The sequence below is a fragment of the Salvia splendens genome, chromosome 17 (genome assembly GCF_004379255.2).
Source record: "Salvia splendens isolate huo1 chromosome 17, SspV2, whole genome shotgun sequence".
Taxonomy (NCBI): Eukaryota; Viridiplantae; Streptophyta; class Magnoliopsida; order Lamiales; family Lamiaceae; genus Salvia; species Salvia splendens.
Window position 1 is genome coordinate 10941852 of NC_056048.1, and position 24456 is coordinate 10966307.

At 37.3% G+C, this 24456-nt stretch overlaps 3 protein-coding genes across 7 annotated transcripts; 1 reads left to right on the forward strand and 2 right to left on the reverse strand.

The window, feature by feature from the left end:
* The first annotated feature begins 995 nt into the window (after nucleotides 1-995).
* LOC121775409 (protein FMP32, mitochondrial-like) lies at nucleotides 996-3945 on the forward strand. Of its 2 annotated transcripts, none has more exons than XM_042172491.1 (7): nucleotides 996-1205; nucleotides 2018-2149; nucleotides 2236-2295; nucleotides 2874-2950; nucleotides 3039-3095; nucleotides 3442-3508; nucleotides 3599-3945. In XM_042172491.1, exons 1-7 carry the CDS (start codon nucleotides 1203-1205, stop codon nucleotides 3716-3718), a joined length of 516 nt encoding a protein of 171 aa, XP_042028425.1. In that variant the 5' UTR covers nucleotides 996-1202; the 3' UTR covers nucleotides 3719-3945. The 2 variants fall into 2 exon arrangements, with proteins under 2 accessions (XP_042028425.1, XP_042028424.1); XM_042172490.1 differs by lacking the exon at nucleotides 996-1205 and adding an exon at nucleotides 1212-1718.
* Nucleotides 3946-5141: 1196 nt separating this feature from the next.
* On the reverse strand, nucleotides 5142-9066 carry LOC121775237 (DNA-directed RNA polymerase III subunit RPC8-like). 4 transcript variants are annotated; one of them, XM_042172279.1, is made up of 7 exons: nucleotides 8574-9063; nucleotides 8417-8512; nucleotides 7861-7948; nucleotides 6216-6300; nucleotides 6056-6119; nucleotides 5885-5971; nucleotides 5142-5404 (listed from the first exon to the last, which is right to left on the reverse strand). In XM_042172279.1, the coding sequence occupies exons 1-7, from the start codon at nucleotides 8682-8684 to the stop codon at nucleotides 5357-5359; spliced, it is 579 nt and encodes a 192-aa protein (XP_042028213.1). In that variant the 5' UTR covers nucleotides 8685-9063; the 3' UTR covers nucleotides 5142-5356. The 4 variants fall into 4 exon arrangements, with proteins under 4 accessions (XP_042028213.1, XP_042028211.1, XP_042028214.1 ...); XM_042172277.1 differs by having other exon boundaries at nucleotides 5142-5407; XM_042172278.1 differs by lacking the exon at nucleotides 5142-5404 and adding an exon at nucleotides 5615-5634 and having other exon boundaries at nucleotides 5839-5971; nucleotides 8574-9065.
* A 12016-nt stretch (nucleotides 9067-21082) lies between these two features.
* LOC121774302 (leucine-rich repeat receptor-like serine/threonine-protein kinase SKM1) lies at nucleotides 21083-22455 on the reverse strand. The gene has a single exon (XM_042171200.1). The coding sequence runs from the start codon at nucleotides 22453-22455 to the stop codon at nucleotides 21211-21213; it is 1245 nt and encodes a 414-aa protein (XP_042027134.1). The 3' UTR covers nucleotides 21083-21210.
* Between the last annotated feature and the right edge of the window lie 2001 nt (nucleotides 22456-24456).

Consider the following 24456-nt stretch of genomic DNA (forward strand, 5'->3'; position numbering starts at 1 on the left):
GGCCTGGGGAAACGGTTTAACCGAGAACCGAAAAATTAAGGTTAGGGTTCGGTTTCGGTTTCGGTTAGTAAGTTTAAGCTAATCTCGGTTCTAACAGAACCGAGAGGTTAGAACCGAATAACCGATATTTTTTTATATTTTATTTTTATATATTGATTTTAGTTTTGTTATTTCAGTTTTGAAAAGTAAAAAAAGAAATGAAACAGTAAAAAACCAACCTATAGACTATAGAATCGTTCGTAGCCCGCTTAGGCAGTTAGCATATTTAGCTAATATGAATATTTTAGAATTTAAATTTTGTAGTGTATTTTGTGATGATATTATGGTTTAACTATTATTAAAATCATCAGTATTCTACAAATATGAATATATGATTACGATTTATGAATTTTGTATTTAATGTTTAACAATTTGAAGTCTTGAATTTGAAGATGGAAAATTATAGATCAAATCCCAGTGCATGCAAACAATTTTTTTTATTGGCTGTCACTGAATTTCAGTACCTTCTGTGCAACCGATAAGCTGTCGGTCAGGACCGATTGGTTCCTTAAATAACCGAACCGACTTAAGGGTTTGTTCCAGTTCATGTATGCAATATACGCCTTTTACAAAACGTTATATATGATGGCCTCTGTTGGACACTTGATTGTCTGTCCAATTGAGAGGCTGGGGGTGGCACACTGCTCAAACGACAACTCTCCCCGGGCTTTGCTTTCATGCCAATCTGAAGATGCCCTTCGCTCGCAACCGTGGATGCAAACCTAGGCTAGGAGTGCCTGTTGGAAACGATGTAGTGAACCAACAGAGTCATTGGTTTGGTTCTCCTCACTAAACATAATGGTAGAATTTGAGAGAGAAAATGGAGACAAAGAAAATGAATTGGTGTGAAAATTGAAGGTGGTCTTTAGTTATAAATAGGGATGACAGAAAGGTGTAAGCTAATTCGCTGCGAGGGCATGGATGAAAGTCACGCCCTCTTTCGCTCCAAATTGGGACACCCGTCATGACAAGCCATCTACAACGCAACCTGTCTATCGCTTGACCGACACTTTATGAATGCACAAATTATCATATTACTGTCCCCCTCGACACTCACCAAGACTCTGCTTTATGAATGATCTAACAATCAATATGGCTTCCAAAAATAACGTGAAGGTCCTCAAAATTTATGGCTATAGTGGAGATGAAGTAGGAAATGACACATGGTAGAAATGTTTAACCACTTTTTCGAATTCTTGATTTTCTTTCATTTTCTTATAAATAATTCCAAGTCTCCAACCTTCAGCACAAATAGGTTGTGAACCCATCTTTGAATTCAGTTATCATTTCCTCTGCAGAAACTTCCCCTCACCTTCCATATCTCTCAATCACGATTTCCCCTTTTTCTCTCCCGCCCCCTTTTTGTTGTTTGATCAGCAGATTAAAGAGCAAAGAGAGCCAAAAATTTGATCTTTGAGCTGATTTCAGCCGATTGTGTTGATTAGAAGCGAAACCCGTCTCGATTTTGATAAAATCTTTCGCAGTTGAAACCTTTAGAGGAGGTTTTGTTTAATATTTTATTCTTGATTGGAAGTACCAGTTGGATTAGAATGACTGCGTACTCGGCGGCGTGTAAGCGGGTGCTGAGATTAGGACCCGGGTTGGCCGCGACCCGACCCATTTCCGAACTTGCTAAATCCAACGGCAAACGTATCTACCTCGTCGACACTCTGGCCCTTGTAATTATTTGTTTTTTATAATAGGGTTTTTGTTATTTGGAGTTGAAATTGGTGTTTTTGTTTGATTGTTTCAATAGTTTCTTTCGATTGCCGTTTACAAACTTGTGTTTTTCTGTTTTGATGTTCTTAGCTACATTATTGCTGTTATGCTGATTTAGTTACATTAAGCCTTTTTGTATTTTTTTAAAGGTTTTATTCACATTTTTTTGCCCTTTTGTGTTGTGATGGTTTAGATACAATCTTTCCTAATGTGATGTGATGATTTTGGTTACATTTTTGCTGGTGATGGTTTTGATTAGGTGAGGAAACTCGAGGCACAGGGGGTGGAGTCGAGGCAGGCGCAGGCAATAACCGAGGCAATGATGCAGGTGCTGAATGACAGCATGGAGAATGTCTCTGGCTCCTATGTTTCTAAGAGTGAAATGCAAAAGGTGAGTTGTGTTTGCATTTCTTTGTTTGGTGTTTGTTGGCAAAGAGGGAATTTGTAGTGTTAACTTCTTTATCTGTTTTCGAGTAGAGCGAGATGTTTCAGGAAAACAATCTGTCCATGTTCAAGACAGAAGTCAAGAGCTCACAGGTACAGCAAATGCGACTTTTGTTTCTTTAAATGTTGTGTTCGGAACTGAGGCTTGTGTATGTTAAGGAAGTGACTCTTTTTTCGTTGCTGGAGTGGGAATATATGTTATATTTAGCTACTATATGATCAAAGCTTGTGATTGCCTTGTTATAAATTTGATTGTTAAATATGTAGAGGTCTAATATTGTGGCTGGTTCTTTGTCCACTATCCTAGTTGATTCTTGTGACGGTAGATGACTCATATCATGTCGAGCCTATGAAATTGGTCGATAATGTTATTCTTGGACGGGGTATAACCCTTTCTGTTACTAAGATAACTATTATATTCGAAATTGATCAATATTGCTAATTTGTTATATAGTGGTCTAGTAAAAAGATAATTTCGTACAAAAGAAAAGAGGGTATATTTGTAGATGACCATGAAAAACAATACTACCATTTATAATAATAGACAATTCAAAATAGAATATTGGACCATACAATTCACTTGGAGGGAGTAAATCTGTGAACCACTCCAATCTCAGAGAAATGTGTATTTTAGGCAAAGACGAACGTAATTGATTTAATTCCAAATGCAGGACCACCATTTCTCCATGTTGCAACATGAGATGGAAAAAATCAAGAATGATATAGAGAAAATGCGTAGTGAGTTAAGGTAATGTAGATAAATAAACTCTGTCTATGAAGGACTTCTTTTTTTATAGTATTTCATTTAGATATCACTAAAAACAATTTTGGAACAGGTATGAAATCGACAAAGTCACAGCCGGGCAGCGCTTAGATCTTAATCTTGAACGGGGGTAAGTTATTTACCTAAGTATTCATGAGAGGGATCAATGAGTCCCCTTCATCGCAAGCCCTATTTTTATTAATTCACTGAACGTATAAAGTTACTGATTCGCTGTATAATTTATTAAACTTGATATAATGAAATGTACATAGATTCGAATCTGGAGGCATTTGATTTTTTTTTTACTTTTTGAGTTCAATGAATTATACAACAGATTCAGTAATTTCATACGTTGGGTGCATTAGTAAAAAATGGACTCACAGATTCAGGATAAGAAGAGAACTTATTAACAACCATCCCCCATATAAAAGTACTTTTAGCTTTTAGCTGAAATATGCATCTGCCCTTATTTGCAGGAGGATCCGAGACGAGCTGAACAATCAAAATCAAGAAACAACCAACCTCACCACCAAACTTGATCGAGTGAGTAACTTTTACACGAAGTTGCTGAATATTGATAGTTCTTGAACTTGTATTTATGCTCGACACGTTGTGTCGGTTGTGTGATCTCAGGAAATCCATACACTGCGAGCTCAACTGGAAGCTGCAAAGTATGATGTGATCAAGTATTGCATAGGTACGCTCGCTTCTGTCTCTGCAGTTGGTCTTGCTGTACTCCGTATTCTGATGTAGCCAATGGGTGCCATTCGACTGGTTTTCGTGGGGATTTTATACTCATTTTTTTTTATGTGTAAAATCCTTGTCTAAGTAGAAAACTAGACTCATTGGTCAGGAGGATTCAAATAACAATGTACCTATTGATTGGCTTTTTTTGTTTGCAAGCTTGTAATAGTTTTCTTGTTTAATTCAAGATGTTGTGCAATTATTTACTCTTATGAAAAATCTATTATTATGTGCAACGAATGCAAAATTTTTTACTACATTTTTAATCTTTTACTCTATTATTTCATAGTGTTCTTGAAGACGAGGTTTTTTATTTTATCAAATGAATAATGTGTGGTTAGGGCTGCACAAACAGATATCGGGTAATACCCGATCCTGACCCAATATCAAAATTACGGATATCGGTTCGGGATTGGGTGTTTAAGGAGTGGGTTTGTTGTGTATCAAGTAGCTCGATCGAGTACACCCGAATACCCGACTACTACCCGATTTAATTAATTTGTGGCTAGTTAATGATAATATTATTCATGTGCATATTTATTTGTTTGCTGCTAGTTACTAAAATCAAAATTTAATGCCTGAATTTAATTAGTATACAAAGGTGTTATCTCAAATAATCAAAATGTAATGAGCAGATCATATAATTCATCGTGGTGGAAATTAACTTTACCAATTTCATGTCCAGATTTTATTAAAAGACAATATTACTAAATAAAGAGTTAATAGTCAATTAAATAATGATGTTTTGTCTAATTTTGATCTATTCTATAAAATTTCAAATTGAAATAATAAATCATGAAGTTTTAATTCATATCCTCAATTGTTTCATCTATTACAAAACGTCATCTTTTAATGATATTTAAAATTATTTATTTTTAGTAAAAGAAAAAAAAGAAAGAAAAAGATACTTATTTTCATAAAACACGTAATTTTGAGCGTCATTCAAATACACATTTTGTATATAGATGGAACAATGGAAAAAATTTGAAAATTTATGATTTAATATTATTATTTTAAACTTAGTGGGATTAGCCAAAATTTGACCAAACTTCGACTTAAATATTGATTTCATTAAATAAAATCCATCTTGAAAGTATAACATGTGGGTGTTTGGTGTAGTCACTAGTAGTATGATTCTCGCTTCGGGTGCAAGAGGTCCCAAGTTCGATTCTTGGAACACCCCTTAATAATCCTTTATTATACAACATCAATTCGTTTGATTATTATGTCATAGTATAAGATTTTAAAGATTGATATACACTTGGAATAAGATGATTACCATAACGAAATGTGTTTGGCCCATTAAATGATTGTATAATCCTTAATGTGGGAGATAACCACAAACTAATTTTGTGGGGTTAGCATGTTTGATGTTTATCCAAAACCATATCACGTTTCTTAATTAACCTTTGGAGCTTCTTCTCAAAGAATATACACATAAATCATGCACTAATAACAGCTGCATCTCTTCAGTATAAAATTTTTATATGAAAATATTACCAAAAAATATTACCTGATATCTAACACTTTCACTAAACTACCAAAAATAAAATGCCATATGATACTTGAATTGGTTAAGACAACCTAACTAGACCTCCTCAATCACACAAATACTTCCTCAGTGAGTCCAAGTGTTTCACTCCCAAATCATCCCCACCATGAAGTAGGGCCTAAACCATCCATGTCAAGAGAACCCTGCTATAAAAAAAAATATATTACATCAATTTCATAAATCAAATATCATGTTGAAGCATAACATTTTAATTCAGTTTTCTACAGAGAGGCATAGAGAGTCCAAGAGAAAAGGAAAGCCAAAGGCGAGAAAAAGACGGGCCTCAATAAGCCCGCACAAAATGGATCAGATGTGCTTGAAATAATAGGCCATGAATTCAAGAAGAGCCAATAATGAAATGACAAATATTATACTCCCTCTGTCCCATTAGAAATGAAACGTTTTCCTTTTTGGTCTGTCCCATTAAAAATGAAATGTTTCTAAAAATGGAAATAATACTCTCTCTACTTTTTCTTCTCTCTTACTTTACTCTCTCTTCATTAACTCACAAAACAATACTACATAAAATCTTGTGCCGAAAAGTAAATGTTGCAAATTTAATGGGACGGAGGGAGTAATAGAGACTTGTATGGCAATGAAAGAGATTTTAATGTATGACTTACGGTGACCACCATGGGGGCAAATGGCTTGACATCTTTCGGCTCTAAAGGTATAGGCGGATAGCTCACATCATGAACTTTAAACCTTATCTGCAACCAAGCAAGAAAATTATGTAGTTGCATACAAGGTTGAACAATTATCAAAGCAAAGAATCGGATTGCGGGCAAAATAACCTCATCCTCTGCATCCACTGAGTAATCCTCATGCATATAATTCCAGATCCAATTAACCCTATTCCTGATACAGAAAAAGAAAAGCTATAACAAAAGCTGATGAAAGAACCTAGGCACAAGTACAATCTCTATTAAATGTAATGAAATGAGAGAAGCTCACTTGTGTCCTGGGACTGGTTCATTGCGGTTAGGAGAGAACAAAAAAGGGACAGGTACATATATATCATCGAAAAACCCAAGCGATACTGCCAAGGAAAATTCAATGATTAACATGACCACCCACCATAATTTTTTGGTAACATAATGCTCTTTGTGCATAACTATACATGCAAATATAACATTATGTATACAACACACAACTTTTCACTACTGACCAATACCATGAAGAGGAAAAGTCCATATCACATGCCATTTTATGCATGAATATACTGAGGGGTTTGTTCAATAAAAGTCCCAAGAATAAGAAACTATAGGTTCTCTAAGAAATAATATATCTTAGGACGTAGTACAAAGCAAATGGTGCAAAAATGACTAAGAGGTTAGAATGAACAACAAAATAGGTTCTCTAAGAAACAATATTCACATTAATATAATATGGCTCATATTATGCTTGTTACAACATTCTTGAGAACTGCTTAACCTCTTCAAGAATAATCTAAGCCTGTGATACCAATATTAGCAGTAATCCAAACCTGCATTTTCTGTCTAACATATTAATGTAACCTAGTAGGATTTTCTGTTTCGCCAATAGATGATCAGATGCAAGTTTATGTTATGATTAAGAGATGTCACTCCTTGTGGAGCTTGTTTCTCTCTTGATGCAGTACTGACTAAAGCATCATAAATGATAAACAGGTGTTTCCACTTTCAAGTGCTAGCTCTGCAGGAACGAAATCATGAAATAAGTTGTGAGAAAGAGAACTGAAAATGTATGTCCCTGATCTAAAGACAACTTCACCCCCAGGTGTTAGCTTTAAAGGAACAAAATCCATTACAAAACACTAGAGCTCTGAAGTGTATAAAAATTTGGGTTTCTTGAGTTCCCGTCCAACTATTATACCATTATATTTGATAAATTTCAATCAAACACACACTTTTGTTAGTTAGGCATTGTATTTCCACCCTTTAATACTTCCCCCGTTGCTGCGTTTAGTAATTTAGTTCTTTTTGCATGATCAGATGAAAGCTCTGTTAGAATTCAACATTGGTGCACTCCAACAGATAGGTAAAAGGAAGAAGATGATGCAAGAGTCTTGCAATTAAACTACCAGAAACACACCACAAATTACACAGCAAAAATAACGCATGACCCTGCTCGATATAATAACCACATGATTAGAACAGAATAAATAACAAACCAACGATGGATGCACCACTTGTGAGGTCCTTGGCCTCAAGCCAATTCCAAATAAATTCCTAGACGAGGCTTCTCTTTTTCGACATCAAGGGTATGCATAGACATGATTAAATTCTAAAAGAAGAAGGAAATCCTAAGATATACATAAGTCTAAAGATAAACACAAGGCTCAAAAGGAAAAGAAATCCTAAGATAAACATGACTCAAAAGATACGAACAAGACTAAAGATACTCCTATATCTAAGACTCCACTAATCCACCAATAAGAAATACGACCAATTAATAAAGATAAAGACAAGAGAGCAGGGAAGCTATTCATACTCATGTATAAATATTACTCTCTCTGTAGACTTTTCATGCTTATGGAAAATCATGACAATGATCATAGAGGCACTTATAAATGAAAACTCAATAAAAAAACCAGAACATGTAAGAAGTTGTAACTTACATCGTAAACCATCCACCGTAGATTCTTTAAGCCGAGCTATTATGATCTCTCCCACAAACGGACGAAACATTACCAGCCTGAACTTCACCTGAATGAGACACACCAAGTTAAACTGTCACAATTCCGAAACCCACTCAACCAGTGATAAAATGACAATCTCTACAGTTTCACTATTTACACGACATGATAACGCATTGAATACTTGTGAACTATGCTAAATAAACGGAATTATACTTGTAAACCAACTATTTTGCGATGTAATATTTGGAATCAAAGAAAAGCTACTTATGGAGTGTGAATTTTGCAGCAATAGGTAACTCTGTTGGACTTCCTGCAGTCACTATTCCTGTAAAATACATTTGTAATATACTTTGATGGCAGGTTGGATATGATAGATGTGGATTTAGCGTCGGTTTACAAGTATACTTAATTTCTTTCGTATCATTGAAAGAAAACAACACATTGCAAACAAATTGGTAGTGAAGCAAAATATGTTTAGCATTTAAAATCGATAATCAAATATGTTAAGCATTTAAATATCATAATTAACCTTTACCGTGTAAGTTGAAGCCCCATCACCAGGAAGTATGAAACCGCCACTAATTGACCGAATATCGTACACACTTACACATAAGCCATGTTTATCAATAACCTAGAAGAAACAGAGCGTGTAAGCAAAGGGAGAAACGTAGAGAGGAAGCAGAGAGAGAAACCTTGTCGAGGAAGATTAAGTCGAGCTGCTCTTTAATGGCTTCATCGAGGGGTCGATTGAGGAGGTGAGGGGGCAACATCAAAGTGTGCTCTATTTCACTCAGGAAAAACATTTTCTTGGAACTTCCACCGCGAAGAAAGTGTAGTGTTTGTGAGGAAAATGACTGAGTTTCACCCGGATTTTGCACACAGCAGTGTGACTAGTTCAGAAAAAGAATCTATATATATCTAATCTAATGGTGAAGTTGTGAAATTATCCCAGAAATTAGCATGAAGCTCTTTTTGATGGCAAAAACTGGTCCAATGAAATGATAGCTTCGTTTCGGAACAATTATAAAGCACTGAGTCTGCAAAAGAGGAAGAAGAAACGGCTGTGCTGACCCCCAATAATCGCGACGGCGACGACGGCAACGACAAATTGAATCTTGGAGGTGAAGAAATTTGTGTCAAACCAAATCATCAACTGCCGGGACGGAAGGGGGAAGAGGAGATGTGGAGGCGTAGTGTATTAATTACTGTATGTTGGGCTTTTAATGTTTTAAATTTTATAATAATATAGAATTTTAATTTAGATTGTTGCTAAATAATTTTAGATGGAGAAGAGCGGCGCCCACTTCTGTTAAATAATTTTAGGGTTTATATATATGTTGTGTATACTGTAGTGTATTGTGTTTTATGGAGTATGAGTAGTTTATTTTATGAGAGGGGATTTTTGGTTTTCTTTATATATTTATTGTGTATTCTGTTTTATTTTATTTATGAGTATTTTTGTATTAACGTTTTGTACTTCTCTCTCCAAACTAACACTACTCTTCGTAAAATGGAAAGGGAAAATCAATTAATTAATAAATATCAACCAAGTAAAATGGAAGGAGAAAATCAATTAATCTATACTAATATAGAGTTTTAGGCTGTTTTGAATAGTCATTTTATGCATGCAATTTAATAAAATTATTAAACTGGAGGAACCCATTTAATTTCGATAATTGTCATGTTTAAAATATATAATTAGCATTTAGATTACCTTCTATATTCAATCAATTTAATTTTGGTAAGATAATTATATTTGTAACTGTCAAATTGTATTATTAATATTCAATGCATTGTTATACTAATCTATATCTATATATAAAAGGCAAGTTTTGGCCAATATCTAGAAAATTTAGGAGTTTTGTAATTGCTGAATAATGCAAATCGCCACAATAATAAAATTACATAATGGTATTCAATTGAAACGTTTTATCAATTGAAATTGTATAATGGTATTCAATTGAAACATTTTATCCACCACATAAATGCTACTCCCTCCGTCCGCCATTATAAGTCTCATTTATGGGTGCCACGGGTTTTAAGAAATGTTAAGAAAAGTGAATGGAAAAAAGTTAGTGGAATATGAATGAGTTGTGGAATGTAAGATCCATTACCATTTATGGTAAAAGTGGACCGAGACTCATATTCGCGGACGGACTAAAATGAAAAAAACGGGACTCCTATTCACAAAGGGAGGGAGTAATATTTATGAATTGACCAATCTATCCCATAACATGACCTTAATGAGGGATTTTTGGTTATTTTAAGATAACTTTTGGTTATTTTAACATGACCAATCTCTATCATATCTTAAGATAATTTTATATTTTTAAAATTAAGATAGTTATGATACGAGCATATAACCAATCTATCCCATAACATGACCTTAATGAGGGATTTTTGGTTATTTTAACATGACCAATCTCTATCATATCTTAAGATAATTTTATATTTTTAAAATTAAGATAGTTATGATACGAGCATATAACCAATCTATCCCATAACACGACCTTAACGAGGGATTTTTGGTTATTTTAACATGACCAATCTCTATCATATCTTAAGATAATTTTATATTTTCAAAATTAAGATAATTATGATACCAGCATATAACAATGCAACGTATACATGTTGTAGAATTAATAAGATTATAAAACGTATACATGTTGTAGAATTAATAAGAAAAATGTTATAAGGGAAATAATAAAAAAAAAGAATATAAAAAGGAAAAACAACCAAAAATCCCTTATTATAAAAATGTTATGAAAATGTTCAACTATCCACTTACAATACTTTAACCAAAAATGTTATAAGGGATTTTTGGTTATTTCTTATTATTCTTTTGCGAGCCCTAACATGACGAGGGGTCGAGGGCATTCTAGGAAATCCAAGGTTCAAAGCTGAGATTCCTCATACTAATACAACTAACAACTACTTCTCACATCATCCAAGCCCCTTGGCCTAGCGGTAAACGGTGCTGGATACCGCGTCTATCCTGTAGGTCTCGAGTTCGAACCCTGGGTGTGCTTTTTCTCTTCCTAATCCTCTCAGCTGGCAGTTTGTGAATTATACAAAAAAATTATTGAGTGTGTGAACTTTGGAGGGAGAGAAGTTTTGGGCTCAAATGTTTTTTATTACTTTCTTTTTATTCAATTTGGTTTGTAATTAACTTTAATTCATTTATTTTATTTCTCTTATTTGTAAAGATAAATTGGAGTATTATTTGTTTTATAGTACCTTCATGTTATTCCAAACACCTAAATATAAATTAAATTATTTACACTCGATCAAACTAAAGCTACTAGTATGTCGTTTGAGATATCACAACGAGACATAATTCAACAAGAAAAGTCAATCACACATTTTTTGCTTAAGTGGGAGAAATAAAAAAAATAGCAAAAATGACTCCTGACTACTTTAGCCCTTCACTACATCTCAACATTAAAAGGCGGGTGTTACATTCTATCAATTTTAACAAAAATGAAATTTGCAAAAAGGTGTTACATATTGTTTTAGCCAAATACGAAATATCTACATAAAAAAAAAATATGAATGAGGAGCGTGGAGCTCCTTTTCTACATGACATTGACAGAAATGGAGTAGCTGAGTAGGAGATGATGGTTGATGTGATCCGCTCTAATTTACGACATTGTTTATATGCTAGTATCATAATTATCTTCAGTTTAAAAATATAAAATTATCTTAAGATATGATTTACCCATTTTTTTTTGTTCATGATTATATATTGAAAAAAGGTGTAGCATAATCCAATCGCAGTTCGAGCTTATAATATTTGGAGAAGTCCCAAATTACTCTCCCCCCAATATCAACTTTCTCCTCTTTCAATTCAATTCTACTCCATTCGTCCCATAAAATTATGGGTATATGATATGACACGTGAATTAAGATAGATTGGTATAGTAAGAGGGATGAGGAAGGTTAATTAAAGTATTATTAGTGGATAGTGAGACCCACATTATTGTTAGTAAAAGAGAAAAAAAAAATCAAAGATTGTAATTATTTCCTAAATAAGTAAGACGACATCTTGGTTGGAACGGAAAAAGAAAAGTGTGCCATCTCTTCAGTTAATGTGGCTGATGGGAATAGCCTCAAATGCAATTCCATGTGTAAAGGATTGAAATGGTTTTTGCAAGGAAGTTGTTCTTCTCTTACCTTTGGATGCTGTGAATGGTTCTGGGCATCTAGTGGATTTGCCAATTTGGGAGTTATTCAGTTGGATTTCAAAATTTGACTATGGATTCACCTTGAATAATAAAAATGCACTTGTACTCATGTGAATGGAGAAATTTGTAATCTAAATTTTAGGTCATTGCCTGTTAGAAAATATATCAAAAAATTGTTGTTGTTTAGTTTTCATTTTATCCTTTTGTTTGTGTGCAAATAATTAAGCTGCTAAACAGTGGTCTCGTTTAGTTTTATTTGCGTTTTTTGTTCTTCTGTTATTGGTGGTAGTAATGCATTTCTTATTATTATTGATTATTGATTTTAGGTCATTGTGTTACTAATTTCCACTTTGTTACGTTTTTAGAGCTGTTGGAAACCCTTCAACATTTTAGAATAACTTATTATAATTTATATCAAGGAGAAATATGTAAAACAATTGAGAAAAATTTATCCACACCTCAAGTAGGAATAGAAGAAACTTAAGGAAGCTACACTGCCAGTAAACAAGTCAGTTGGAGGACCACAGTCCACAGATAACATATATAGATGATCGGCGAGTTTTAAAATAAACAATCAGCGTCAAACATTATGCAAATGACAACAAAATTATGAAAATCGATGTGAAAAAGATGATAGCACACTCGAATGAATGAATATTACTTATGCTAAATTCATTTACTCATAAAAAAGCGACTCGCTTATGACAAGATGAAAGGAGTACTATTTGTGAAATGACTTGTATATAAGTTTTTAAAGATTGTTAAATACTAGAATGAGCTTTGTACTTAAAATGATTATCTTGAAGAAATGTGATTGACCCATCAAATGATTCTATAATCCTTAATGCGGTGGCACATCTCAAACAGATATGACCACAAACTGATTTTAGTAGGGTTTGCTTGTTTGATATTTTATCCAAAACCATATCATGTTTCTTAATTATCTATGGAGCTTATCTCAAAGAACAAATATACTACTATAAATCATGATTCATGCGCTAGTAACAGGTGCAACTCTTAAGTATTAAAATTTTATCTCAAAAATTGAGGGTTGAACAATTTGAAAAGCAAAATTCACGGGATAATTCTTTTTTAGTTCGAGGGCGTTTTTTGAATTCCATAAGTGTACTAGTTTTTTTTTTAAATTTCGGCTTTGGGAGAGACACATGACCCTCATGCGTCGCCCGTTAATGAAACGCATGAGAGTCATGCGTTTAGGGTACGGCGCATAACAGTTATGCGTTTTTTAAATTTTTTTTGACAACGCATGACTCACATGCGTCTTAGAGTAAAACGCATGACACATATGCGTCTCTCTTTTGAATTAAATCACAAGGCAGAACGCAGAAACAAAAAAGGCAGCGGCAATTCTTGGCGATTTCCGGCGACTTCTTCACATTTTCCGTTATATTCCGGTAAGTTTTCTTCAATCCTTCAACATTCCTCACTTGTTCGTTGGTTATTGGCGTTTTTGTTTCAGTTTTAGGTGATTTTGTAAATTAGGGCTTTTGATGAAATTCCTCCAAACCATGTCATATGTAATTATTGATGAAATTCCTCACTTGTTCTTTGGTTATTGGGTTCTTTGGTGAAATTCCTCCAAACTCCTGTTCTAGGTTCCTCCTAAATTTCTTCTCATCTTACCCCTGTAATTAAATGTGGAATACCTTTACATGTTGATATCTAATCCTAGTTATTATATTCACATTTTTTATTTTCTGTTTCCCATTTACTTGGATTCAAATTACTTGAAATGTTAGAGTGCTTGTGAAATTAAGGTTATTGTAGGAATTATGCTAAATAGATATTGTTCGGGGTGCTTGTTTGAGTACAGATTGAGGGATTGAAATTGGGAAACCGGGTGTGCTTGTAATTATTGTTTTGTGAATATCTTGTAGGATTAGATGACAACTTCAAGTTCTATAGGGCAATTGTTATATGGACCTGGAGATCCGTCAGTTCTATATCTTCAGAAAAACCACATATCAAATAAACTAATGACGGATGACACATCACATATTTTCAAAGTTCACCGGACGGATAGTAAGATATTGGCTTAATATGTTTGGTTTCTGAGGCGTGATGGAATGAGGGAAGTCGATGAAGGTCGACAATGAGCTTATCATAGCTTTGGTTGAGCGTTGGAGGCCGGAGACGCACACTTTCCATCTACCGGTTGGAGAGGCGACAGTCACCTTAGAAGATGTGCAAGCGTTGTGGGGCTTAAGAGCGGACGATCGTGTTTTCACAGCCTGTGATCATCATGTCGGATATACCGATTGGCCCAGCAAGTGCCGAGGTTTGTTGGGATGGATACCCGATACACAATCAGAGACAAAGAAAGACGCTATACTGATGACCACTCTGATTAATTAAACAATGATACCTTTGGGTGATGACCTACCTACTTATGTCTACATCCAAAGGGCACGTAAACATGTCCTAATCTTGTTAGGAGGACTCATTCTACCTAACACGACGGAGTGTAAGGTTCCTTTTATGTGGTTGAATGCATTTGAGGAACCGGACGAGGTGCACAATATTAGTTGGGGAAGTGCGGCTTTGTCGTACATGTATCATTATCTGTGCGAGGCTTCCATGGATAAGAGGAAAGAGTTGGGCGGGCATATGATGCTTCTGCAGCTATGGGAGTGGGAAAGAATGCCCACATTGAGGTTGTCATTTGTAGTAGCGCTCGTGCACGAGCTGTATACGCAATTTGGAGCCAGATGATATATTTAAACATTTATTTGTTTATGTATATTGGGTTCTTTTTTAAATCAATTTTATTTATAGGTGGAAAGGAACTACACAACTAGGAAATGCTCCTAGATTTTTGGTGGAGCATTACCGTGATCAAATATCCTTGATTAGACCTGGCCAGATGAATTTTATTTTTATGTTGACTTAATTTATGAATTTATTATGAAGTTACTTTGGCATTTGCATTGTTGGTTTATAGTTTCTGTGGATGCCATATGCAGATTGCATACTGCCTGACTACTGCAATGATGTGAATGGATGCTCCATGTGCGACACTTACTTGGTGTGTTGGGCCTATGTCGAGGCACATGGGGCTGGACGAGTGCGCAGACAATTTAATCAGTACCAGGATATTCCTCAATTCGTAGATAGGATGCTAAAAATGCCAATCATTTGGGTAAAAATGATCGGCGTGGTAAGAAGGGTAATAATTGGGAAAACACGCATCAGTTTTACATTGGGGAGTGAGACATGAGGTATGAAAGGTTCCAGGCAACCGTAGACGCCACAACGATATCCATGAACATTCCATTGAGTCCAGGGTATATGGCGTGGTATAACATGATTACAGTGACGTACCTGACTCAACCCGGGGTACGGTCAACTGCTGGGATGAACGAGTCGGCTTCTTCGATGAGATTACTTGTAAGTTTGTTATATTAAACTATATGCTTTCATGTGTTATAGATTGTTTCGTATTGATATTTGTATGAATTTTTTTATCTAGGTTGAGGGTTTTCAGCAAGTTTGACATTTAACTAGAGAACAGGAAATGGACCCAAGAATGCGACAGATTCGAGAAATCGCTAGGCATGTCCTTCAGTCTACGAACCACGCCGATGTTATGGAGTACCCGGCTTCCCAACACCAAGATGTGGTCATGCCTTATGAACCACAAGTAATTCCACCACGTCGTGGAGTGACAGGTGTTCGGACTAGTGGACACGGTTTCACAAAACAGTTTAGGATGTCACAGCCGCATCCCGATTATGTGGTACCAGAGCCTATGAATCCAGAGCATGACCCATCTCAGTGGTCTTTCTATCCGACGCATAAGTCTCAATCACAGTGAGGTCGTCCCCTCTATTCCCCAAGCCAACCTGAACCTGATTGGAATCGCCGCCCCTATTCACAAAGCCAAGATGTGACGCAATGGAGTGGAGCCCGAGCATTAGTCGATTCATTCTTCCAAAATTATCAGTTTGTGCCTCCTGTACGAGTTGAAGAAGAAGATGATGATGAATGAGAAGTAGAAAATGAGGAAGAAGAGGTTGTTCAGAACATCCATGTCCAACCTCGACCAGTTGCGGAGGGTTCATCACGCACCGGGGTTGGGAAGTACATAAGCAAAGTGATGAAGAGATTGTCAACCAGGAAGAATAAGGGAATTGAACCGTCGAAATACACCCCATCTTCATATAAGTAGCTCATTTTTCATTATATATTGATGTTTTGATACTTGATTAACAGGTTTATGGTGACATATTTTAAGATGAATTCTTGCAAATTTTTTTAAAAACAATCAATAATGATCACGTGCATATAAATATACTAGTGTAATCAACAATGATCACGTGCATATAAATTTTTTAAAAATTCATGCAATTTTTTTTATAAGAATGTCTTTTTTATGTTACGAATAATTTCTCATTTAATGCTTGTACGTGTGCTTCAAATAAACTAGTTTGATTAGAAAATTGTTTGTACATTTTAAAATATTTTTGTGAAATTAAGTAATAATTAGGATTTAAAATTTTATTTATGGACCACTATGGAGATTCTCAATATGTCACCATCACTAAATGTGGGAATATAGAATAAGACAAAATAATAGTGTACTCAATTAAGATTAAGAAAAGCTGTAGGTACGCCCAATTAGACAAAATAATAGTGTACTCAAAGCTCAATTACTCAACCAACCCATCCCAAAATGAGAAAACTATTACATAAAAAAGGTCCAGCAAGGCAACAACATGTTTTTTATCCAACCGCAGTAAAAACATTGTCTTCACCAACAACTCCTGTTACAAAAGAAAGAGTATGATTTCCCATAACACGATCCAACAAATAAAAGTAAATTAAATTAAGGAAAATAAAAAATTGAGAAGAAAAATATCTGCGCTGCAAGAAGTGGGAGGATCCTTTTGCAAATGTCAACAACTCCTACATAACACGACTGACTGAGCAATTTCTTCGGTCATGCCCCTCTACGCCGCAATTACTGCACTTGCGGGGAGCTCTCGGTTCATCTTCCTCGTGGACATCCATTTGATTAGGAATCCTCCTAGTTCTGCCTCGTCCGCGCTTTCGAGGAAGCAACTGCTCAGGGGTGATACGCAATTTCCATCCAGGTTTAGCCCAATAGTCTTTGTGTCTTGGTGCGAGAAATGGGCCACCAGAGTACTGTGCTTCCCATGTAGCTTTGTGGTTGTGTTTATCAAAGAGTTCAAACAAAGCGTTACCTTTATCTCTAGCAACGGTGCGAGCAAGTGAACAAGGAACTCTCCACATTTACCACTTCCCACAAGGGCACTTTGAATCCCTAAACTTGACCTCTTGTCTGTTGTTGCCCTTTGCCTGTCCATTTTCTATACGTGGACGACTCAGAATTTGGTAATGGCCTATTTCTCGGGCAATTTTCTGCCCATCATTGCACTGTTCTCCAAAATGTCAGATCAACCAAATCTCTAATTGGCAACTCTCTTATACCTTTCAACACTTTGTTGTAGCTCTCTGACATGTTTGTTGAGGTCACCCCCATCTCAGTTCATCATTGTAACAAAGAGACCGATTTTCTTTTTTGGCTTTGTTGAGCTCTTGTATCGCAACAAGACTTTCCTCACGTAGTGCACGCCACATTCTCATGTATTTATGTACTTGAGTTGTGACACCCAATGCCCATACCATGTCTTTCACATTAGTGCCCTTACATTTCGTCAAGATATTTTTCCTCAAATGGATCAAACAAAATTTGTGGTGACATATCGGCGGCTTTTTCCATTCATCAGAACGCATAGCCTTAAATATTCCTTTAAGCCTTAAATATTCCTTTATGCCTATCCGAAATGATGCACACCTCCCTTCGGTATTTCACCACATGAATTCTTACCTGATCCAAAACCACTCCCAACTGTCGCCAGTTTCTTCATCAACAACAACATATGCAATCGGCAGATATTTCCTGTTAGCATCAACACCACAAGCAACAAGCAACTTACCTTTAAATCTTCCTCGAAGGTGAGTCCCGTCTATTGTTAAAACTAGTTGGCACTCTTGGAAAGCATGTATAGCAGGCCTAAGTGCCCAGAAAACGTAATAGAAGACTTTATTACGTCCCTGGCTCAACAACTCATTGTGCCTCCACTCAACAATTGTGCCTGGATTCCTTGACTGCAGTTCAAGCATGTAGCTTGGCAACTGTCTAAATGACTCCTCCCATCCACCAAATACAATCTCTATAGCCTTTCTCCGTGCATACCATGCCTTGTTATAACTGATTACCACATGAAATCTGTCATGAACAAAATTTCTTACGGCTGCAGCTTTGTACTCGACATTTTTTAGCAATTGATGGCGAATACACAAAGCAATCATTGATGATGAAAAGTTAGCATGTCCTCTATCATTACGATGACCTTCACAACTATGGCGTCCCACTCACTTCCTAATTTTCCACATATCATCATGGGCCCTTTGTGTAACAGAAACTTTCCACGAACATTCATTCGTTTTTTCAGTGTCGGTCTAGCTGATAATAGCTACCCCATCTTCTGTCCTCCCTGGTGGATATTTGCATACGGCATGCCACTTTCTTAATTTTATCTCAACCACCCTAAATTACCAGTGTTGCCTCAGACTCCACATAGTAATAGCAGTCTTCACGTGCAACTTGCTATCAAATTTTGTTCCTAAATTAATCCGATACGGGTGTGCTTCATCCCAGTACATAGTACTGTGTTCATTACCAACATCAGGTACCCCAAAAGGACCACTCGATAGTCTGCGAAAATATTTCAACCCACTGTGAATGTATTCTGGAAGTGGTTGTTCACCTTGCACGACGGATTTACACGCTATCTTCTCATCACTAGAAACATCACCTGGAGAATCATCACTTAAAATAGCATCAGATGATGATGACGATAATGGTGGATCAAGGTCTCTTCGTACAACATCAACATCGACATTATCTTGAACATTCACTTGATTATTCATTCCAACATCAACAGCATCTGCTTGCTCATTCATACCAGAATCAAAGCTCATATGTTCAACCCTTGTAGATGATCCAACACCATAATCAACAACTGATGGGATTTCTAAATTTCCAACAGACGAATACTCAAGAAATAATTCAAAATGACGAGTAGAATTTAGAGCCTCATTGAACATAAACATCACACTTCCATCACTGTCAACCTCAGTACATATATAACTCATACCGGTACCAAAGAGACAATGCCTCCATGATATTTCGATGGAGTGTTGATATGAATCTATTCTTATCTTAGCACATATCATTGCAACTAATTCAGAGAATGAAACACACAAATTCAATACGATGGAGGCTCTCGCACGAGGTGGATCATAACCAATACCCACTTGAGGAAGTTGAACTATTCTACCACCCCAATATAAACTCACAAATACTTGCATGATTTCTGCAAAAAAAATATACAAACCAACAACAATTAGAGACAATTTTTTTCTATAAACCCTAATTTAGTAAATTTAAGATAAATTTATTAGAAATCCTAATATTATGCAATAAACAACAAATAAGGTAGGAATGTTGAAAGATTGAACAAAACTTACCGAAAGATAAGGGCAAATTGCCGGAAATCACCGATAATCGCCCTAGAAATTGCCTGTCCCTTTTCTCTCTTTCTCTCACGCTGAAATGAGCTTCTGCCTCTGTTCTCGTCGTTATGTTTAAACAAGCGACGCATGTGTGTCATGCGTTTTACCCTAAGATGCATGTGAGTCATGCATCATCCAATTTTTTTCTAAAAAAAATTATAAAATGCATAACTGTTATGCGTCATACCCAAAAACTCATGACCCTCATGCGTTTCATTAACGGGCGACGCATGAGTGTCATGCGTCTCTCCCAAAGTTGGAATTTAAAAAAAGCCTAGTACACTTATAGAATTCAAAAAACGTCTTAGAACTAAGAAAGAATTATACCCAAAATTCACCTTGAAACAAAAAAATCCAACACTAAACTGAAATGGAAAGGACAAAAAAATCTATTGAGATATGAACGCCCTGAACCATTCATTTGTTAGTAGTACTATATCACATTCTACCTTATGAAGAAGAGGTCAATTATTGAAGGCTGGTTATTTCCTTGAACAAAATAAAAAAGAATAATCATGACAGAAAAAGAAAAAGAAAAAGAAAAAGAAAAAGAAAAAGAAATTAGGAAATATATATAGTGGAGGTGAGAGTTGTTCCCATCTGTGCAGTGAATAATAAAGTGAAAAGTTATATCACGGGAGACTCAATCTAGGCTTGTCCTTTATCATCGTCGTTATCTTACTATTACCTTTTAATCCATTTATGTCACACATTATTTTCTCTATATGTTTTGCATGAGTTTTATATGTATGTATGTAGAGTTAGTACACTAATGTTTTGTTGAACGATTGTTGCCTTTTTTATGTTTTATTTGTATACAAATAGATACCTTTATGTTTTATTTCATTCGAATAGTGATGGATTAGTTTTTTTTAGTGTATTTCAGCTTTTTTTATTTGAATTTGAATCTGAATTTGGATATTGTGTCATATAAATCATGTTTGAGAATTAAGTTTAAGGTATGCATTCCGTAATACTCCATATAGTAGTAATAAAACAAATTGGAACAAAACAATTCAATCGGACGACAAACTTGTCCAATAATTTAATTTTCACTCGAATGAAATTCAAACACCACTAAATGGTGAGCCCACTTTTGTCATGTGCATTTCAAGCTAGAAAAGTCAAATTCTGATATATTGAATGTAGTGTTCAATTCGTTAAATAAGATAGTAATATGATATAATATAAAATAAGCCATAATAAAACTTTTTGAAGATTAAATTGGTCATGAGAATAAAAGTAAGATGATCAATTCTAAAATATAGTATAATCTTAACATTTTAAACTGGTCTATGTTTTTAGAAAAACTCAGTAAACAAGAGATAAGTTTAGTTATATATTTAATCATAAATAATCACGATAGCCGGACAGACTTATTAATAGATTGAAGCTTGTATATAAAAAAATTCCCGTTCATTAAGCCACAAAATTACACAATAATATTCATAAACAGTTACACTAATGCAAACATTTAAATCTAGGAGAAAATAATAAATAAATTTATCGCAAAATAAAATTGCTAGGGACCATTAAAGGCTTTGCATTGGTAAGTTGACTTTTGTACCCCTCCCTCACAAAAGAAAAATCTAACCGGACACCGGTACAAGCAGTTATCCCCTAACCGAACCGTTAGAGAACCCGCTTCCAAATCCAAAAACCCGCCCGGGATCGCCCCGAACAAGTAGTTCCCTCCCAACAACAGCCTCTGTAATTGGGCCGACCCGATGCCCGAGCTCAATACTTTCATAGCGTATTCGACCGGGATCGGGCCGGTTAGCTCGTTATTCTCCATAGAAAGGGCCGAGAGCCGGGGCATAAGCCCCATGAACCCGGGTAGAAACCCGCGTAACCGGTTATTACTCAAGTCAACGGATATGAGGGAGCTGGTCAGACCCGACCCGGCGGGTATTTGAACCGATTCAAGTTGGTTAAAGGAGAGTGTTAGCTGCTGTAGATTTGGGTGACTGAACAAACTCGCTGGTACTGACCCAGTGAGTTTGTTGTGGCTGAGGTCCAGCACTTGTACACTCGGTGCCGTCAATGGCGGGATTTCGCCTTCGATTTGGTTGTTCCGCGCCACGAGCTCCACGAGCGACGGCGGTAGGGAGGGAGGGAGGGCGTCGGATAGGGAATTGTCGCTGGCGTCGAGGAAATTGAGGTTTGGGAGGCGAGTTAGGTCAGGGAAGGAACCGGTGAGTTGGTTGGATTGGAACTCGAGGCGTTTTAAATTGGGGAAATTGAGAGGGGGGAATGAATCGGTGAGGAAATTGTTGTCGAGGTAGAATTGTTCGAGGAGGGGGAGGGAGAGGGAGGAGGGGACGGGGCCGGAGAGGGAGTTGCGGGAGAGGGAGAGGAGGCGGAGGCGGGGGAGGAGGGAGAGGGAGGAGGGGATGGGGCCGGAGAAGTTGTTGGAGGAGAGGTCTAGGGTTTGGAGGAAGGGGAGGGAGGGCCAGGGGATGGAGGAGAGGGAGGCGGAGTAGCCGGCGGGGTCCAGGGAGAGGTCGGTGACGCGGGAGGTGGAATTGAGGGCGGTGTCGCAGCGGAGGCCGCAGGTGAATTTGTCGGAGAAGAGGGAGTCGCAGGGGTCGGCGGAGAAGTCCCAGGAGGAGATGCAGGAGGAAGGGGGGATTGAGGAAGGGGAGATTGTACGTTTGAGCTGCTTTAGGGCTTGTACGTCTTGCCAGTGGGTGGTGGAGCGGGCGTGCATTGCGAGGGAGAGAAGAGAGAGAGTGAGGAAGAGAGGGAGAGGTGAAGTTGCTGCCATTTTTTTTCTTTTTTTTTGGAGGAGAAAGAGATGACAGAAATGGGAGTGATGATTTTTAGAGAGAGAGAGAGGAGCGAATGGTGATAGATTCATGTAATGCTATAAATATACGTATAGATTTATAGATATGAATGCAATAATAATCATAGGAATTTGTTTGTTTTTTTTTCGAATGCAATAATAATCATAGGAATTTGTTTGTTTTTTTTTCAACACTATCATGGTGGGGTTAAGGCAGACCCCCAATCTGTTTATATCAAAAGTCACGAAAGAAACATACATCAACCAAGTCCAAAAGTGACTCGATCCACACAAGAGATACAAATCACAAGATTTAACAAAGCTACAATGGTATCCCCACAGACCGGGTACTAACCATCTAACTAACGAGAAAACTAACATAAAAAGCAAATAAAAAACAAGGATGATGACCAAGGGTTGGCCAACTCCAAAGGAAACAAATAAAAACCACAAATCAAAAACCACGAGCCAAGTGTAGTAGTCATCCATCTCGATATCTGAATCTGATAGCTCAACTGGTCCATCCTCACGAGCGACTTCAAATACCGATGCACTGAATCCGCATCATAGAAAGTGATGGCAGGGGTATGTACCCCCTACCTGCCAGAAAATCGGCTGGTCGGTTGCCCTCTCTGAAGATGTGAGAGAACCTAACCTGCAACTATGAGAGCAAAGTGCGAATGCGAGCCATGTGATGTCTCACATCCGCTGCTCCCCCGCGTCCTGAAGTGAACACTGCGACCACTGCTGTTGCATCCATCTCGACCCAAACCTGCGAAGAGAACTGCATAGCCAATGTCAACCCGTGAAGAAGAGCGCAGAGCTCCGCCTCGAAGGCCGACGCAGCTACGAGGGGCGTGCAAAAGGCCTCCAGGAGAGAACTGTCTGAACCAGGAACCACTCCCCCACCGCCAGCTTGTCCCGTCGAGGTGATAAAGGCCCCATTGGTATTCAGCTTCACCCAAGGGTCGTCGGGTGGATGCCAAAGCACACTCAAGGACCTCAGAACTCGCCGGCGAGGAGGAACCGAAGGCATGAAGTCGACAGCCGGAGTGCAACCGCGCCAATGAGGGGGTAGGAGCACACCCGCCGCCACCAAGATCCGCAGGTGCCGAATAACCTGCCAAATACCATGAGAAGAACGAAAAGAAATGCCGCGGTGCTTGCAACTATTCCTCTCCGTCCAAATAAATCAGTATACCAAACAATGGATAATGAAGCTGATGTACAAGGCATTGGCCCTGTGAGAGGACCTCCACAAAAACCTAATCTATGTGCAATATCAGTGCACGTGTGAATGTGTGTGCTGATGTAAGGGAACCAGCCATCGAAGAAATCCCAAACCGATCTCGCCAAAGGACTCGACACAAACAAATGCTGAAAAGACTCGACTGAAAAAGAAAAGACACAACACAGACACTTGGATGCGAGAGAGATACCACAGGTCTGAACATAACACTTAATAGGGACCCTCTGGAGGAGGAGGCGCCAGATGAAGACAAAGATAGTCGGGGTCAGCCCAACATTCCAAACCATGCGAAGTCCGAAATGTCTAGGGGACCGTGTCCGGATGAGCTCCCAAGCTGAGGCCGTCGAGAACTCGCCATCGCCAGTCAGGCTCCATCGCATCACATCCCGCCTGCCCACCTCAATTGGAACAGCCTTAATAAGATCCAACACATACAAAGGCACACCATACAAAGCCAAATAATCATGCAGTTTTTCAAAATAATCATAGGAATTTGTTAATGTTCGATGAATGTAGTATGACGTCACTTTTTATGATTATGGAAGGCAGGACACCAAAATCCATGAAAATTCAGGATTCAACTTAGCTGCAAATTAAAAAAAAAAAACTTAGCTGCAAATTAATGATAATAGTGGAGTAAGGCCACTCACAACGCGTCACGCGGGTGGCTCGTAACCCGTCACGCCGGGACGAGACGGCGGCGAGACGCGTTGCAGCGTCCCATCTCGTCC

Excerpts from the sequence above, each read along its gene's own strand:
- LOC121775237 (XM_042172277.1), bottom strand. The coding sequence starts at position 8,684 with ATGTTTTTCCTGAGTGAAATAGAGCACACTTTGATGTTGCCCCCTCAC. Across the intron at positions 8,513-8,573 it reads ACTTAATCTTCCTCGACAAG|GTTATTGATAAACATGGCTT; the intron begins GTTTCTCTCTCT and ends TGTTTCTTCTAG. Across the intron at positions 6,120-6,215 it reads GAACCAGTCCCAGGACACAA|GAATAGGGTTAATTGGATCT; the intron begins GTGAGCTTCTCT and ends TTTCTGTATCAG.
- LOC121774302 (XM_042171200.1), bottom strand. The coding sequence starts at position 22,455 with ATGGCAGCAACTTCACCTCTCCCTCTCTTCCTCACTCTCTCTCTTCTC.
- LOC121775409 (XM_042172490.1), top strand. The coding sequence starts at position 1,590 with ATGACTGCGTACTCGGCGGCGTGTAAGCGGGTGCTGAGATTAGGACCC. Across the intron at positions 2,296-2,873 it reads CAGAAGTCAAGAGCTCACAG|GACCACCATTTCTCCATGTT; the intron begins GTACAGCAAATG and ends TTCCAAATGCAG. Across the intron at positions 3,509-3,598 it reads TCACCACCAAACTTGATCGA|GAAATCCATACACTGCGAGC; the intron begins GTGAGTAACTTT and ends GTGTGATCTCAG.